The 17,384-nt window shown below is 35.2% G+C and overlaps 2 protein-coding genes across 12 annotated transcripts in view; both read left to right on the plus strand.

The window, feature by feature from the left end:
• The window catches only part of LOC136407996 (uncharacterized), an 89,093-nt gene extending 80,746 nt beyond the window's left edge, over positions 1 to 8,347 (plus strand). For 6 of the 11 annotated variants that reach the window (XM_066388678.1, XM_066388684.1, XM_066388680.1 and 3 more), the window contains 6 exons: positions 257 to 388; positions 456 to 628; positions 755 to 1,083; positions 1,138 to 1,298; positions 1,354 to 1,565; positions 6,636 to 8,347. In XM_066388678.1, coding sequence (XP_066244775.1) covers positions 257 to 388; positions 456 to 628; positions 755 to 1,083; positions 1,138 to 1,298; positions 1,354 to 1,565; positions 6,636 to 6,763 — 1,135 coding nt within the window. In that variant the 3' untranslated portion in view covers positions 6,764 to 8,347. Of the gene's footprint in view, positions 1 to 256; positions 389 to 455; positions 629 to 754; positions 1,084 to 1,137; positions 1,299 to 1,353; positions 1,566 to 5,459; positions 5,497 to 6,635 lie in introns of all 11 variants that reach the window. The other 5 variants (XM_066388681.1, XM_066388687.1, XM_066388683.1 and 2 more) reach the window with 3 other exon arrangements.
• A 2,855-nt stretch (positions 8,348 to 11,202) lies between these two features.
• On the plus strand, positions 11,203 to 15,720 carry LOC136408244 (pancreatic lipase-related protein 2-like). Its single transcript, XM_066389121.1, has 11 exons — positions 11,203 to 11,326; positions 11,380 to 11,537; positions 11,587 to 11,715; positions 11,786 to 11,935; positions 11,995 to 12,100; positions 12,148 to 12,252; positions 13,414 to 13,667; positions 13,723 to 13,834; positions 14,428 to 14,548; positions 14,612 to 14,800; positions 15,630 to 15,720. Exons 1-11 carry the CDS (start codon positions 11,203 to 11,205, stop codon positions 15,718 to 15,720), a joined length of 1,539 nt encoding a protein of 512 aa, XP_066245218.1.
• The last annotated feature ends 1,664 nt before the right edge of the window (positions 15,721 to 17,384 follow it).

Consider the following 17,384-nt stretch of genomic DNA (forward strand, 5'->3'; position numbering starts at 1 on the left):
ATAAAAATACAAAAATTTATTGCTCAGTATTAATATTTTTAATGGATAAAAATTATCCCAAATCCTTATAAAACCGAAACATCGAAAGCTTCGACCCTCAAGGTCGACAATTCAGCGCTCAGAGCCTCAGAGATTAAACAAAACCGATAGTGCAAAAATATTTAGATACGACTATAGTGCAAGTTTGTTATAAGTCCGCATTTGGCCTTCAGTAGAGTAGCTGCAGTAACAGTATGTTATCAAATTTCATTCCCAGAACTTTTTTACGAAGCAGTCCGAAATCCGACATCGAAGGAAAAGCCAAATCTCCCACCGGCCTATTTGGGAAGCCCTTGTTTAGCCCTAGAAGCAAAAAAGCTAAAAGCTCAACAGCTTTGAATGTCCGAAGGTATATTGCGTACTTAAATTCTTTTGAAAAAAGTGTACTTCTGGTGACCACAAAAATGCTTTTCAAGGTTCAGCAGTGATAGTGTATTCAATTCGGAAACACTGGCTGCAGATAGGAGTGCCAACATTGGTCGAAGATTGAGCAAAGACGCGTCGGCCTTCTTAAACACCTCTCCTCCAGATATAAACAGCAGAAGGTCCAGTTACCTGGACATTATCAGCTCAGGAAGCAAACTTTCAGGTGCTTATAGGGGATGGTCGTAATATCTAAAGTATCTAAGAGCCCAGCAAGCCTGAGAGAAAAAAATTTATTAAGGCTAAAATTTTATTTACGGCGTCCCTCAGTATTTCTCTCCCCCTTTTTCAGGCAAAAGTCCGGTACTTTCCATCGAAAATATCTCCGATTGTGGATCGACGAAATCAGCAGAACCGATAAGGAAACTTTCGGATTGTGAAAGTATCGGCAAAAAACTTGCCACTTTGCCGAAGTATCAGGGGTCATTCGACAAAACTAAGCTCCAACCGCAATACAGTCTTAACTTGGGAAAAAGTGACGAAACTTTAACAAACACAGAAAACCCCACACCGGTCGCCACAGCGAAAAGTTTTAACAGTATCGATAAGTTGGATCAAAAAAGCAATTTGTCAGATGACGAGATCGCCAGGAGTCATAAGAATACCATAAATCAATTACAGGTTGTTTGAGATTTGTTTCAATGTCGCTGGGGAAATTTGAAAAGTGCCCTTTAGGTCCAGATGAAGCAAAAAACCAAAAAACAGGACAGCGTGGATAGCAGCAGGCCCAGTCTTAATCCTCAGATAAGAATACAGGTCGAAGATGCTGATAATATGGAAAAAATTACTCCCAAGAAAAACTCATCTCTGACTAAAACCAGCAGAACTAAAACCAGGTACGTACTTTGATGTGAGATTTCCCTACAGGGCTTAAACGTTTGTTCGTCTAAGACATCAAAGTTTGGGTGATCCCACGCAAAATCCTCTACTGCCGGAGCGTTCTAAAAAAAACAAGTTGCATGAAGCGTCCAGATCTCTGGACAGTGAAAGTTCTTCTACTTCAAAGTCGAGGTCTAGGTCAAGATCCAGGTCAAGGCACCTGGATGAGGATGATTTACCTCCCGCACCTCCACCCCCTAATTGTTCGCCTAGGAATTCAAATGGTAAGTAAGATGGGGGTCTTATGGGAAATCTAGAATAATAGAGATCATGATTTAATTACAAAGTATGAATCCTCATATAAACTGCGTGTCGAAATAAACGCACTGGAATTTTTTGGTCGTTTTTCAATATGTGTGCCTTAGGCCTGCGCCATGCTGTTTCAATTATTGTTTATTTGATTATTGAATTATTTATTGGTTATTTATTGGTTATTGAATTAAATATTAAAATTCAAGTAAACATTGATATCCAATTTAGATTTAAAATTAAAACCGGCGGAGGTTTTTCTAACTAGTAATGTTTTTGTCTTATACAGGGTAAGAAAAAGAGCGTTACAAAAGGTAATAAAAATTAAGTCATTCAAAATAGCTTTGACGGAGTCTTTAAATTTGTTTTCATAACATTGTTGGAAAGTACAAGTTAGTTTAGGTTCGCTAGTTTTTACTTAGATCGAGTTCTAGACGTTTTTAGTAAATTTTTGCCCCAGAGAAAATTAACAGGTGCATTCTAAAAAGTTTGTATCGAAGACATCCAAATTCTACATTTTATCTTAATCTACGCCTCACAGTCCGAACTTTGACACATACTGTCCCATGTTAGAATAAACTTCATCATGGAATGGTACCTATAAAACAGTCTTAAATTAAAAATATTATTATATTTAGCATAAAGATTACGGCAATAATTTGTCCTCTTCAACAAGTTTCAATTTGTTTCTTAATGATGAAAACAGCTAATCGATCACGTTTTTTTTTGCAAAAATATACCACTTTTCGAAAGACCCCTGTAACATGGGTTTGATTGTTGATTAGTTATACCATGATGAGAATGTTGTCCCTGTTGATAGTAGCACATAATTGTGTGAAAATTGTCTTGAATTTGTAACAAGTCGATTAAAATAAAATAAATGTTAGTTTATTTATTGCCCAATAACTTGTTCAATTTCTCTATAAGAAAAATTGTTTAAAGTCATTTTATTCAAATTCAACTTAAATAAAGTTCAATATTGATGTACATTTTATATATTTTTGTAACGCTCTTTCTTTTTTTTTCTCTGTTTATTTTTCTCGTCTTCCAAAATAAAACCCTCAAAAAATTATTTACCAGCAATTCAAAAATAAGTACGAAAATACCGATGCGTTTAACCCGACTCCCAGTTTAGTCACTAAAGGGGTATTTAGATACGCACACATTATTTACGTTATACTGGTTCAACAAAACAAATTCATGTTCTTAAATTTTCCATTGAAGAATTATATATATTTCTGAATAAAATTTGATTACCTCGTAATCAAGTTTTAAACAATTTAAGTTATTTAGTTCTTAGGAAGCAAATAATTCAGAAATGGTTACAAACCGCGTGGTGTCAAGTTTACTTGGGTGAACTATTGCTCAGTAGTCATTTCAAGTTGGTCTATTCCTAATTCTTGTTACTCAACTTTTATTGATGGTTTTGCAAAAAAAAATTACATGTGAGTAAGCCTAGGTTACTAAGTTATTAAGTGACTAATGTGGTCAACTTACTGAGTGACCACCAGGTTACTAAGGGACTGCATGGTGAGCTGAATTCAGGTTACTAAGAAGTTTAATATTATACAAATTCACAGCATTCAAAGGAAAAATATTAATTTAAGTAAGATTTAATTCAGCAAGTGTGTTCACCTTATGTTATTATTGCCTCCTAACACACTATGCTTACGTTGCCTAATTTTTCATCAGGGCGTGGTAAAGCTGTCAGTATTTATCGAATATATTTGTTACGAAAATCGATTTGATCGAGCGATATGTATTTGATTCACCTAGAAAATCAAAACGGACATTTTAATGTCACCGTTCTCATGAAAAATCATTACTCAATTTTTCTACTATTGATGGATGGTTATTTAAAAAGAGATGTCCTCAGTTTTTCGACCGAAATTTCGATAAAGCCGTTTATCGATCTCACATCAACATTCTTATAAGAGGTATGCGATATATTATAACCGATAAATCGTGTCATCTGTATGTTTTACTACTCATATGAGATTTGATAGCGTATCGAGACGGTTAGATATAATCTCGAGGTAGTAAAGAAACTGTCAATCATGATTTACATATTCTTATTTTTAAATCCATGACATGTATTTATATAGAATATAAATCACGCATAAATCGATCTACGTTTCATTTGACATTCATTTTCATGGTCAATAGAATTAAAACATCGATGGGATAATGTCGTCATTGTAGCCTGTTAGACATTTTTGGTAGATAGTTTAGGTATATTTGTCAATATCAACTTGTTATTCCTCTGTTTTATCATGTACGTCATACTGTTAGATTTTTTAAAATTTTTATCTCACAGCTCCTGCAGTTTTTGAGATACCAAGGTAAAATTTTGTAAGTACAATATTTTTCATAACCTACATGAAAACGACACAATTTGTTGTTAAAATCTACAGGCAAGTTTTTTTCAGGCTATCGTGTTTATAAACAAAAATCACATCTGAAATTTTTGCTGCTTTGTTTTTATTGTATTAGAGTGTTTCTCCTATTTTCTTAATTTCAGCTTTTTTCTAGCCCTTAACACTTTTTTAGTTATTTTCCGCTTTTTGATTACACGATTTATTGGACAAAGAGGTCACAAAAAAACGGGATTTCAACATAAAACACTGGTAATATCTCAGTTTTTCATATTTTGATTTTTCTAAGTAATTTTTCCGGTTCCGGGTGGGAGATTGCAAACTACACATACATATTAAACTTTGTTGCTTTCACGTAGGCGGTTGTACACTCTGTGCCTCTATTACGCGAACGAAATTTTTAATCAAAAGTCGACAGACATAGTCGAGCTTTTAGCAGACAACTCCCCAGACTTGAAATTTAATACATCCATCCAGTTTTTTCTGCCACTATGCCGCACTTCCTTCAAATTGCACGTCAAATAAATAGACATCTATGGAGCATTACTTCAAATCAATACCGTAACGTTAATTGACGATTACACATGCGCACCTACAGAATAAAGTATTGTAACGCCAATGGCCTTATCTTACATTATCTTGTATATTGAGGTCGAACAAATCATAATAAAAACTCAAAAATAAAAATTTCAAATATCTAGTAACTTTAAGATTGTCGAATGTTTAATTGGCAGCACTGCGGAAAGATGTTTGATGTTTCCGAATGACGTTTTTCCAATATCCCATTAAATTGTATATACAAACCGTAGCCAACACAAGAGAGAAAAAATAACCATAAAAGTACGGTTATAGGACTCATAATCAAACTGCTAGCAGTGCGGTTATATAGCCATAAGCATAAAAAAGTAATCTCCAGACATTTTAGAAGAAATATGATGGACAGATCGACGATACCGAAAATTTCAAAAATTTTATGGAGCCGGATTACTGCTTCTGTAACAGAACAGTCACAAGTGACCTCAAAGGAAGTTTTACAATATTTTCCAAGCTTGAATTTTCTCTTCTTTTATGCGACGGCCTGCGGCATCACTGTTGGTGTCGTTACACAAAATGTTCAAAGGGTCTCAAATTATGGATCTATTTGATCAGACAGATAAGGAATTATTCCTCATGAGATGGTAAAAAGCAATGGTCAATATTTAGTTTCGTTTTTCGGTTATTGGTCAAAGATGACTCCATTACAAACCAACAGCTTTGATGATTGGTAACAAGGTATCAGCTGTGGGTATATGTAACGATTTTCAGGTAATGGCCACTTGAAATTCGTCAGGTTTTTATGGACATCCCTGTATATCTTTAAAAAATCTGTGGTTGTAATCATTTCAGAAGACTCTGTTTTTATGTTCACCATAAATTTTATTTCTGATTTTTTTTTACATTAACTTTAACCCAATGGAATATGTAACCGCAATTAAAATGTATTACGTGTTTCAGGCTTATCTATTCGGGACTTAAAAGAACCGACATAAGGGTAAAATAGTAGAACCCGAAAATATTCCCCTAGACGCACTTCTATATTTTCTATATTTTCCTATGTTGCCCTGACAAATAAGAAATGAGTTTTTACACACTTTTGTAATCTGAGTAAGCGCACAAAATACTGGTTTAAATATGCAGAGTAGCCAGGATACCAAAGAATGAAAAGGGGATCCGTTTCTGGAGCTTTACCATGGCGGCCTAAATTGGAGCAAAATTAGACTTTAAGAATATGTCGTTTTAAAATTTTACTTAGAAAAAAAGCTGAAATCAAAAATTTGAAAATCGAAGTTTGCGCCCCAAAAAAAAACAAAGTTGATTAAGATTACCGAAAATCGAAACGTCCGGTTTAAAACATGACATCGCCAGACTGTAGAAGAAAAAATATTGCCATGATGAAGTGTCAATAATTTTGAATTAGTTCGTCAAATAAGCTGAGAAAAAAGTAAAAGTTTTTTCAAAATTTCAGTTTTCTTCGAATATCTCCGAAACTCATCGCAATTTCTCAAACTTTAAAACGGCATATTCTTGCACTTGAATTTGTGCTACTTTGCCTCAATATAACTGAGCTGAGTCTTCCATAGTTACCGAAATCCCCATGGTGGACCTCTAAAGATGATACCCTGTATACACACGCACTATAGAAAATTATTATTAATGATCAAATTTATTAAGAGCAATAAGTTGAAAATGTTTTCAAAACATACATTTAACTTTAAACATTCACAACAATAAGTTCCTATACACTCTGTATATCAATTTTGTCATTGAACGTTAATTTGCATGTTTTTCCATGTGTTATTATGCTAAATTCTAGTTATTCTACTCTAGTTCTACCTAATAGAGAAAACTTTTTTAATTAAAATTGAAATATTATCTAATTTTGTCTAATTTGTGGTTTATTTAATTAAACACCTAACTTTAAAACAAGCCATTCAACCATCACCCTACAAAACCATTAGAACCATAGCTCTCCACCAGGCATGATACTTTCATTTTCCACGAAGTTTTTGATCTACTTTTAACAAAACCTCTGGAAACTATTACTTTTTGAACACCTTCCCCATTAGCAATTATTACTCTCTGAAAATGAATGTCCCCTCAAAGCGACTGATAAATCCGCAATTTTTGCAGGAAGGTCCCCCCTGGACAGCCTGTCGAAAGACGACTTGGTGAAATTGTGGAGGAGTTCAGAATCTGAACTCAGAAGCCACTTGCTGAAAGCGATAAGAGATAAGGAAGATCCCTCTGATCCAACTTGAAACTAGTTGGTTAGGAAATAGGGAAAATGGCATCATTTCTTGGCTACTTGCTATCTGCGTCGTTTCAACTTTGCAGAAGGATGCTCTCTTTCAATGAAATTTATATAAATTTACGTCACTTCTAATATAGCGGAGATTTATTAAGATTTTTAATGACTCTATATTCTCGTTACTAGATTAATACTAGTACTGGTACCTACTTTTCAAGGCCTTAGCGTGTGCAGTGATATTTTGACAAAGTGACCATTAATTTTACTGATCGAAAACTCTCTGATCTTGAATGATACTGAATACGCATTTAAATGTAACATATTTAAAAAAATTATTGTTACTACTTATTAAATACAGTACTGCCAAAAATTATATTAACTTGTTAGAGTGTAAATGAGGAAACAAAGTCTTATGCATTTTATTGATAATTTAGTAGCACTTAGTGACAAGGGAGGCTTTTGGACTAACTAATTTTGCTTTGTTGCAACATGACTCTCCGAAATTGCTGCGGATCATCTCTCAAAACTCTTAAAATATAGTTCCTTAAGCCAAATCGCACGTTCCACTAGAAAGTCTATATTACCTGTTAGATATTTTTAAACTGTGTAAATTCGTATGAAAAGGTGTGTGAAAAGATGGGTCCAACAAAATAGGAATAACTTGGCGCGGACGCGGATTTTGGATTTTCTGTAGGTGTCTTTCTGTTAAGTCCATAATAATGTGAGTCAATTTAACTAAGGCTTTTTCTCCGTCTAACTCTATAATAGGACATAGACGTCACTCGATTTTAACCTACTGTTGATATTTTAGAGTTTATTCGATATTATGATAGTTGAATATAACTATAGGAAAAGTATAAGAATTTTCCGCATGGAGCTACTTAGCGAGGGTATTTGCAAAGCATCTATGAAATAATAATCAGTCAAAACTCAATTTTGCCACAAAACCAAGCTCACCAAAACTTTCTCACAGCTTCTTAATGATAATGAAGAATTTAATAGCGTTTTCCATTGGCCGCGCCACAATGGCGATGCGAAGCCTTGATTAGCCGTCAGCTAACAAATGACGGAGATACGTTCACTCCTCACCCGCTAGACGAGTGAAGAACGCTATAACTTATTCCAGCGTGTGTTAGATTTGCGTGAAGAAAATTTGAAACAATGTAGTTACACTTGACAAATTTTTAAACACTTTTAAGCACAAAGTTATAGGTAATAAGGTCTTTAACCTGTTATGAATCGTTTTATACAGAATATTTGCACATTAACATAAATAACCTCCGACAGAATAGGCATTGGAAATTAAGTTACGTAGCGCTGATTAAAACCATAATTGTATGATTAAATTGTTAATTGTAAATCTAATTTTGAACGCATTTGCGAACGGAATTCGCATATGCTTTATTCACAGAATAATTAATAATTTCTGAAGTATCTTCTCAAAAAAGCGATTCATAAAAAATAGGAAATTATTGATTGAAATAATTGTTGTACAATTTGTAAATAGATATCTAGGATATTCGAAACAGAAATTTGTAAATTTTAGATAATTTAAAAACGATTTATTGTTGAAAAATAAACTGATCCTAGAAGACGTTGTTTTATGTATTGAATACTACCTAGAAGAATTACCAGAATAGTTCGCTAGAGGCTACAGGATATCCCCGGTCCGGAAGTTGAGACTGAACCGGATGGATTGATCACCTATTAGGGTAGCTGTTGTTCGGACCTTAGTAATGAACTCATATATTAAGATTTTTTTATTGATTAATTTGTCACCACCAAGTGTATGATTTAGTCTGGCGGTGATAAGAGAACTCTTAAGTGAGAGCATTTTGTGTCCGACCCTACGTTTTGAATTTATCTTTTATTTAGTCTAGGTAATCACATCACTCTTATATTCCAGCGTGGGAATGAATAATTTTAATTTATGTCTCAGTGTGGAATGTATGTTGGAATTTTAGATGAACTTAGAAAAGGCAGTTAGGCTTGAGGCACCACGCGAATGGTCTCGAACTCATCCACTAACTCAAATTTGATAATTTACTCATTTGTTAATAGTAACTCTTTCTTTAATATTAAACAGAAGAACACAATAAATATCAAGTAAAAAGTGAGAGTTATTGTATCTCGAAAGCAGTTTTTCTGAGACTGTAAACATCAGAGTGGTCCTTTAAGAAAATCCAGTCAACCATCGACTTCACACTAGAGGAATAAAGTTTGATCTTCGAGTCGCGGAATACAACTGTTTTGCGAATTTCGAATCAAACTGCTTCCTCCATTGGACCCAATCAGCCGTTTCTGGACATGTCAGCGATTCCAGTTGCAACAATAGGATACTGACATTAACATGACATTGGTATGAGGGTTGTCTTTTATATTTTCCTTATAGGAACACAGATGGCAGCGCTACTCAAATGTCATTAATAATACTTAACTTCAATATTTAGTTAACCTAAATCCAAAATTTGTATAGGAGTGAATAGTCAAATTTGAAAAATTGTTCTAATAATGGAATTAAATCAAGAAAATTTTCTCGCCATAATTTTTTACAGCTTTCGAAGACGAGAATGCCTAGCCGAGTTGGTTTTTCTTTTCAGCAATGAACTACCATATCAGTTGACAGTTTCTCGTTTGTATAGACAATTCAAATGTAGACGGATGAGTCTTAGCGACGATCCAAAGGCAGGTGTACCAAAAACGGCAGTCACCCAGAGAAACGTCACTGTTGTGCACAAGCGCATTAAGGAAAATTGACGTGTGACATATTGCGATATTGAGGTATCACTGGGGATTTCAAAAATCTCAATTTACAAAATTTTTCACGAATAATTAGCTGTTAAAAAATAGTGTCTTTTTGGATACTGAATCTATTGACCGAAGAATAGAAACCAGCTAGGGCCAATTGGTGTCAAAAAACTCTAGATCGTTTCAATGCGGGAAACTCTATAAACGTAAAAAGTATCCTCAGTAGCGATGAATCGTAGATTTACTCATGTGAACCTGGAAATAAACATCAGTTATCTGTTTATTTCAAGATAAAGAAAAACCAACAAAAGTCATCCGTTCTCGAAGTATATCCAAGAAATCATGTAGCAATAATTCCCATGCAAGATCAAAGAACTGTTACTGTTAATTGGCATACAACCACTTATTTGCCGAAAGTCATCACTGAGCTTAGAAAAACCAATCCTAAACGACGAATACAAGTTTGCACACAGCTCTCAAAACAATAAAATTTTTAACACAACAAAACGTAGATGATCCTCCTTATTTTCCCAACCTAAGTCCAACTGATTTCTTTACCTTTCCGAAAATCAAGAATGGACTGCGTGGTCAAATGTTCCAGTCGCTAAAAAATACAGTCGACGCCTTCAAAAACGTCATTTTGACTGAACCAACAAAAGAGTGGAATAGCTGCTTCCAGAAATGGAGTCAGCGCATACAAACGTGTATTGATCTTCGTGGAAAGTACTTACAAAAACAATAAAGCATTCAGAAGCTATCTACTATTTTATTCCAGCTCTATTCGCAAAACTTAAAAGGCGGCCCTCTTATTACCGCCTATGCCTTGTCGGTGTCGGCTAATCAAAAGAACGATAGAAGCTCGATAGAATGTCGGCTAGTCACAAAACGCCGCAATAACGTTGGCAAAGTGGAGAGGCGAGGAATTGAATTTTTAATCCACATATAATATAATGGTCTACATCTAAAAAAAAAATTTCAGAAACATAATCAAAAATAGTTCTTTTCAAATATATCGAGAAAATACACCTTTCAATTCACGTTTTAATAAATAAAAATTCAGGGAGTTTTTCTTACATCTAGATTTCTACAGGCATCACCAGTTCAAATCGAAATATAGTGCAAGTGGCAAAAGGACCGCATAAGTTTTAATATGCCTCCGACAAAGTCTAACGGAGTGCATTGAGAGACCAGCGGCTGAAGTGGGCGGAGTCAGTCCAGATCCAGTTTTATACTAATATAAGTTCCAGCAACGGATTAATTTTTTCTTCATTTATTTGCATTACTACTCTTTACTCTGATATTAAAAAAATCCATCTCTGCGAAGGCAACGAAATCGATACTATTCTAAACATCGAAGTGGAAAAGCCGGTCGGACTGACTCCGCCCATTTCAATCGTTAGCCTCGCAACGCACTTCGTTAATCTTTGTCAGAGACATATTAAAAGTTATGCGGTCCTTCTCTCACTTGCACAATTCCTGCGTTCCGACTTAAACTGGCGACGTATATTCTACCTACAAATCTGGCAATGAAATTTAAAAACCCTAAAATCATAAAGGAAGGAAAATTCTATGGCTTAATCTTAACTCCAGTTTAATTCGAGTTCTTGAAACTAGCTGCTTATACATTCAAAATTCCCTGATGTCCTCAAACTGTCACCATCAACGTCCAATTATTGTCAAAATTATTTTCGCCACAAAAAAATGCACAAGCACCCAGTTTTTCTTTATTTCTTAATACTTGAAATTGCTGCTAACGTTAATGAGCAAACCGCAGAAATAAAAGAACGGCTCGCGACAATCACAGAAATAAGTGACCAAAGGAGAGGTAGACCCTTCAGGCAAAATTTTTATTTTCTTGTAAGGATGCACAAATTCCAGAAACATACAGAAAATGCTTTAGTGAACTTGGCTGCATATCAACAGACGAGACGTGGTTCCATAGTAGACATAGACCTATTAATCTAAAGCCTCTAGAGCGGAGAACCATCAAAACACAGTTTGTTCTCATGAGGAAAAATAGAACAGACAAGCTAAAGGTACCATTTAATCTCTATGAAAATAGGAATAAACACCTATTTTTCGCAGAATGAAATATTTACTCAAATAGTGAGCAGCGACCGGCAATCTCTGGATTCTGCTGGATTCATCCCAGGCATATTTCTATTTTTGCTAATACACGATTTTACCAGCAACGGCTATACTGGATGGATAAAGGTAATTTTATAAGCCTCGTAACCTCGAAACCTAGTAGATTATAGAACCTTAATTCTGACTAATTTTACAGCATATATCTCAAGTTCTGAAAACAAGAACCAAGAAATGCAATATCATATCCGTGGACTGGCATGCAGGAGCCAGACCCCCCTACGACCAAGCAATAGCTAATGCCAGAGTTGTGGCCCTTGAGATAGTTTTTATGCTGAAGTTTCTAAAAGTTAGTTTTCCAGACAGTTTTGTCATGTTAGGCACACTCATGATTCTCAAGACTTTCAGGAATATCATAAGTTGGCCTTAGATCAAGTCCATATAATAGGCCATGGGGTAGGTGCACATATAGCTGGATACGTCGGTCGTTTGATGGAACTCAAAAAAATTACAGGTTAGTTTACATTAGTGAAAGATCATTTATAACAGGTACATCAAAAGGATTAGACCCGAGTGGTCCACGGTTTGAAGGAATGCCCGCGCATGTGAGACTTCATGCTTCTCATGCTAAATATGTGGAAGTTCTTCATACTGATGCCATGGATGGTAAGTCCTCATAAAAGGTGTCCCAAATTGGCTGTCCGCGTTGGCTCTCATATCACTTATCAATGAACGACAGGGGCTAAGGTTTTTCGAAGTGTTGCTCCTTTTTTTGTGAAAGGAACAATGGTAGAAACAAATTTTTCTTGAATGTTGTGGTTTTCATTATACATGCAGATTTAAATTTTCTGAGAATATACAGGTGTCCCAATTCAAATGGAAACATAGGGGTTGTGCAAGTGGGAGAAGGACCACATAAGGTTTTATATGCCTCCGACAAAGACCAGCAAAGTGAGTCGCGCAACTCGCGATTGGAGTGAGCGGAGTCAGTTCGACCGATATCTCCACTTTGATGTTTAGGTTAGTATCGATTTATCTACCTTCGCGAAGATGGAGATTTAAAAAAATTGAAATAAAAACAACGTACATAAAGGAAAAAACATGATTAATGTATCACTAGAATTCATATTAGTAGAAATTCTGAAACGGTGAGAGATCTGGTAACACTGAACTGGCTCCGCCCTTATCAGCTACTAGCCTCGCAACCCACTTCGTTGCTGTTTGTCAAAGGTATATTAAACCTTATGCAGTCTTTCTCCCACTTTAATAATCCCTATGTTTCCATTTAAACTGGTGATACCTGTATAGGTTAATCCATTTAAGAAATTGTAATTTTAGATAATGGAAATTCGACCTTATGTGTTAGAAAAAATCGAAATACCTATAATTCCTATTTTATGGCATTTAACTCTTTCGTTTAATCCGGGTATGCGAATTGTGTTTAGCGTTTTTACCATAACTTCTATATACTTGGATTTTTCCATGTTAAGACAACATCGTTTCTATTCTAGATAGATCTATTTTTGTCAGATAGGAATTAATTTAATCGATTGTTCTATTTTACTATTAAAAAAAAAAAAAATTAATGTATTAAGTAACAAGAGAACATTAATACTGGGTCAAAACAGAAGTCATTTGTCATTTTTTTTTTTCGGCTCATATACAGGGTGAAACAAATAGTTTGAATCCCAGAAAATGTGGCCCATAACGTAATTTAAACACCATAAAACTCTATCAGTAATGAGGACTGAGATCCGACTATCTACATTCGATTTGAGTCACCAGGTATATTCATTCAATCATTATTTTACATGATACTTTGTTAAGACAATCATCAAGGAGCTATGACCCTGTTTGGGCATGCCGACTTCTTTATAAATAACGCTGAAATGCAGCCCGGTTGCCCTCAAAATCAAGCAAAATACGATTTGCTGTCCATTACCAGAGCTATGTTGAAGGAAGGACAAATCGTACAGGGTTGCAACCACAAAAGAGCCTTCAAGTACTACATTGAAGCTTTGGAACTTGAGGAATGCACCTTTTTAGGCATAAAATGTCCTAATTATGCAGACTTCCGGGAAGTATGGAGTTTGAGAAACGCATTAAATAAGTTGATTATATGACAAAGTTTTCCAGGGCAAGTGCACCAGTTGTGATAAAAACTGCAGAACTTTTGGTTTGGTGTCTTACCACGAAGGCTACAATAGTTCATACTTCCTGCAAACTGCTTCAAAACGTCCATTTTGCCGTGAGATTTAATATGAGTCAAATACAGGGTGGTCCAACAAAACCTTTGCACCTCAATTTAAATGAAAATGTGTAAAAAATACTCGGACCCATTGATTTTTGACTCGAAGATGAGAATTTTTAATGAACTTTCAACCCTTTAACTTCAACCCCTGAGCAGGAGTGACAGTTACCCCCAAAACTTCTAATGAAAAGGGGTGTCGAGTGATACCTGATTTCAAAGGTAGTTCTACCCTGATTATAGCCTCCTTGAAATCATTGTCATCATCCCCGTTGAACTAACAGCTTGTGAAAGTCTGAGGGGAAAAAAAGCTTTTAGTTTATAATTAATTTATCACAATAAGAGCTGCAGACTTCAAAATGAGGGCGGTTTAAGATGAGATATCACTTGACATCCCTTCCCATTAGAAGTTTTGAGGGTAACTGTCACCCCTATTCAGAGGTTAAAATTGAAGAGTCGAAAATACAATAAAAATTGACTTATTAATAATCGACGGGTGCGAGCGCTTTTATACATTTTCATTTTAAACACTGAGTTTCAAAGTTTTCGTTGGACCACCCTGTTTTTGTGTTCAATTTACAGCACCTTTTTAGTATTTCAATATCGAGTTACGGTGCACATAAACGGACCTCAGTCAAATTACTTTGGCTCCTTCGACTTCTTCTTGGCCGACAAAAACCATTTCATGATCAAATCAGCCACGTTGCAGCCCAGGTGACCATTTGGAGCTCTTGAAGGGTCAAAGATTATTCTGAATTCAACAAGGTTTCATTACAGGGAATTTAAGTCTGGGGGGGACAATAGTTTTGTATTTTATGCGGAAACGCCAGATATGAGTCATATAGTTCATATGAAAGTTGGTTGGAAGCAGAAGTCTAATGCATTGTGTTTTATAGTAAACTGTAGAAAATCCATAAATGTGGAACGACTAGTGATGCAAAATATAAACAACAATGCTAAGAGTAGGTAAGAAATTTTTAGGTATTTGAAAGAAGCAAATAGTAATAGATAAACACGTGAAATCAGTGAATTTATCATCAGCGAATTCATCATAATCAATAAAGCGATCATTATCACTAGTGGATACAATATACTTGTGAAACATCTGGGTTCTTCTTCTTCAGTAGGCAATAAATTGAGGAATATGGGCCTGTTAGCGATGATACTGAACCTACTGAGCAATAGTCAAGATCATATTATCTCTTTCGTCAATAAACTATTTTCTTACATATCCCCGGGACCGACGTATATTCACCTGTACAGCAACAGAAAACTCGTCTCTTCAGAACAATCAGGGTGATTCATAAAAATAACACCAAATTTTTTTGCCCCCGCTTACTTGTACCATTGTTCGAGGACACCCTGTATATTATTTCATTTTTCGGTTTCCTACTTCCTTTTAATAATGTCTTTAAAGTTCTTTATTAATTAAATAATGAATACTCTAATCTTTTTGTTCGAAATCCGACCCTGAGAACACCTGTTACAATGCGATTTGCACTAATAAAGAACAGAAATTTTGGGCACTGATTTGAAAAGATCCATGAATTTGCTCCATGTAAAAAAGTGGATCTGTCCCGTATAGGGTAGCACAAATTGAATGCTTTTACATTTAGCTACTAAATCTGCCTATTATTTAAACAGAACACCCTGTATATTAGTAACTGCACTGAAAGACAATTGTCCAAAAGGCCAAAGGGCCATATTAACAAATTATGGTTCGTAATGTTTAATACTTAATATACTTATTATTTTAATTTAAAAGCAGAGATAACTATACAAGTTTTCGTTTTAGGCAAGTGACCTACCTGTGCCCAAAACAAGGACTGAAGGAGATCCGCAGTGGAGAATACCAGGATTTCGGTTTATGTAAAACGGAGAACTAAGCAAATAAGTGTATCTACCAAGGCAGTGATTTGTTTTTGTTAAGTAATAAAATAATAGACTAAAAATTTAATATAAATATATAAATAAAATAAAAATACAAAAAAAATCTAAATAATAAACCTAATTAGGTTTCTATGAAAACTTCTCCTCAATTTCCTAAAGCCCAGTCACTTCTTAAGTCAGAAAAGTTTTTGCCCACTCTGTAGTAATTTACTTATGCAACGTATAGAACTTCAGGGCAGTGCCGGTAACCCAATGCCATGAAAGAGCTCATAACAGCACGAATAGCACGAACTATCAATATTTGGCTAAAACCTATCTACCTTAGTCGGCATTTGTCGAATATTCGCTATTTGCGATTTGTCGGATCCCGCAAGAATGAATTCGGCTTAGGGCGCATTTTAAAATTTGATATTTCCCATTGTGAATTCTATTCAAATCAGCTTAGACCGAATTATTTCTCTCAAAGCTCAACAACATTGAAATTGTTTGATTTTCTACATAACATGACAAAATTGCATAGAGATTTGGTCCTACAGAATGATATTCAGATAAAAAGAAACCATTTTGGGTTTAATTCTACGAGGGCTGTTTTTTAAGTTTTGCATATAGAGCTAGAATACAACTGTAGATAGCTTTTGCAGACTTTATTGTTTTTCTAAGTATTTTTCACGAAGATCTATGCACTTTTGTAAGCTCTGGAACCATTTCTACAAACAGTTCTACTTATTTGTCGGTACGTTTGGTATAACGTTTTTGAAGGCGTCGACTGCATTTTCTGGCGACTGGAACATTTGAACACGCTGTTCGCTCTTAATTTTCGGAAAGGTAAAGAAATCAGTTGAACTTAGATCAGGATAGTACGGAGGACAGTCTGCTAATTCGACGTTTTGTTGCGTTAAAAATGTCATTGTCTTTAGAGCTATATGTGAACTTGCATTGTCTTAGTGGAGGATGATTCATCGTTTCAAGTTGGTTTTTTGAAAATCAGCAATAACTTCCGGCAAACAAATAGCTGTATATCAATCGACAGCGACAGTTCTTTGATCTTGCAGGGATATTGCTGATGCATGACTTGCTTTCGAGACAAATGTCGCCACTATCTTTTTCAACACACTTCGAGAATAGATGAATTTTATTGGTTTTTCTTCACCTTGGAACAACTAAACAGATGACTGGCGTTTATTTTCGGGTTCAGATGACTAAATCCATGATTCATCATCACTGAGGATTTTATGCATGTTTTTGGCGTTGAAGCGGTGTAGAGTTTTTTGACACCAATTGTAAACACCAATCATTGCCAACACTACGAAGCCAGTTTCTTTCTCTTCTTCGGTCAAGAGATGCAGTATTCAACGGAACATCAATTTTTTTACAGCCAATTCTTCTTGCAAAATTTTTTGAATTGAAGTTTTTGAAATCCTTAATGATGCATCAATATTGCGATATGTCACAAGTCAATCTTTCTTGATGCGTTTGCGCATAGTATCGACGTTTTCCTGGTGACTGCCGTTTTTTGTGTGCCTGCTCTTGGATCGTCGCGAAGACTTATTCGTCCACGTTTGAATTTTCCATACAAACGAGAAATTGTCGACTGAAGTGGCTCTTCATTGCCGAAAACAGAAACCAACTCGGCGAATCATTCTTGTTGAGATTTGATTCG

This window comes from Euwallacea similis, chromosome 4 (genome assembly GCF_039881205.1).
Source record: "Euwallacea similis isolate ESF13 chromosome 4, ESF131.1, whole genome shotgun sequence".
Classification (NCBI taxonomy): domain Eukaryota; kingdom Metazoa; phylum Arthropoda; class Insecta; order Coleoptera; family Curculionidae; genus Euwallacea; species Euwallacea similis.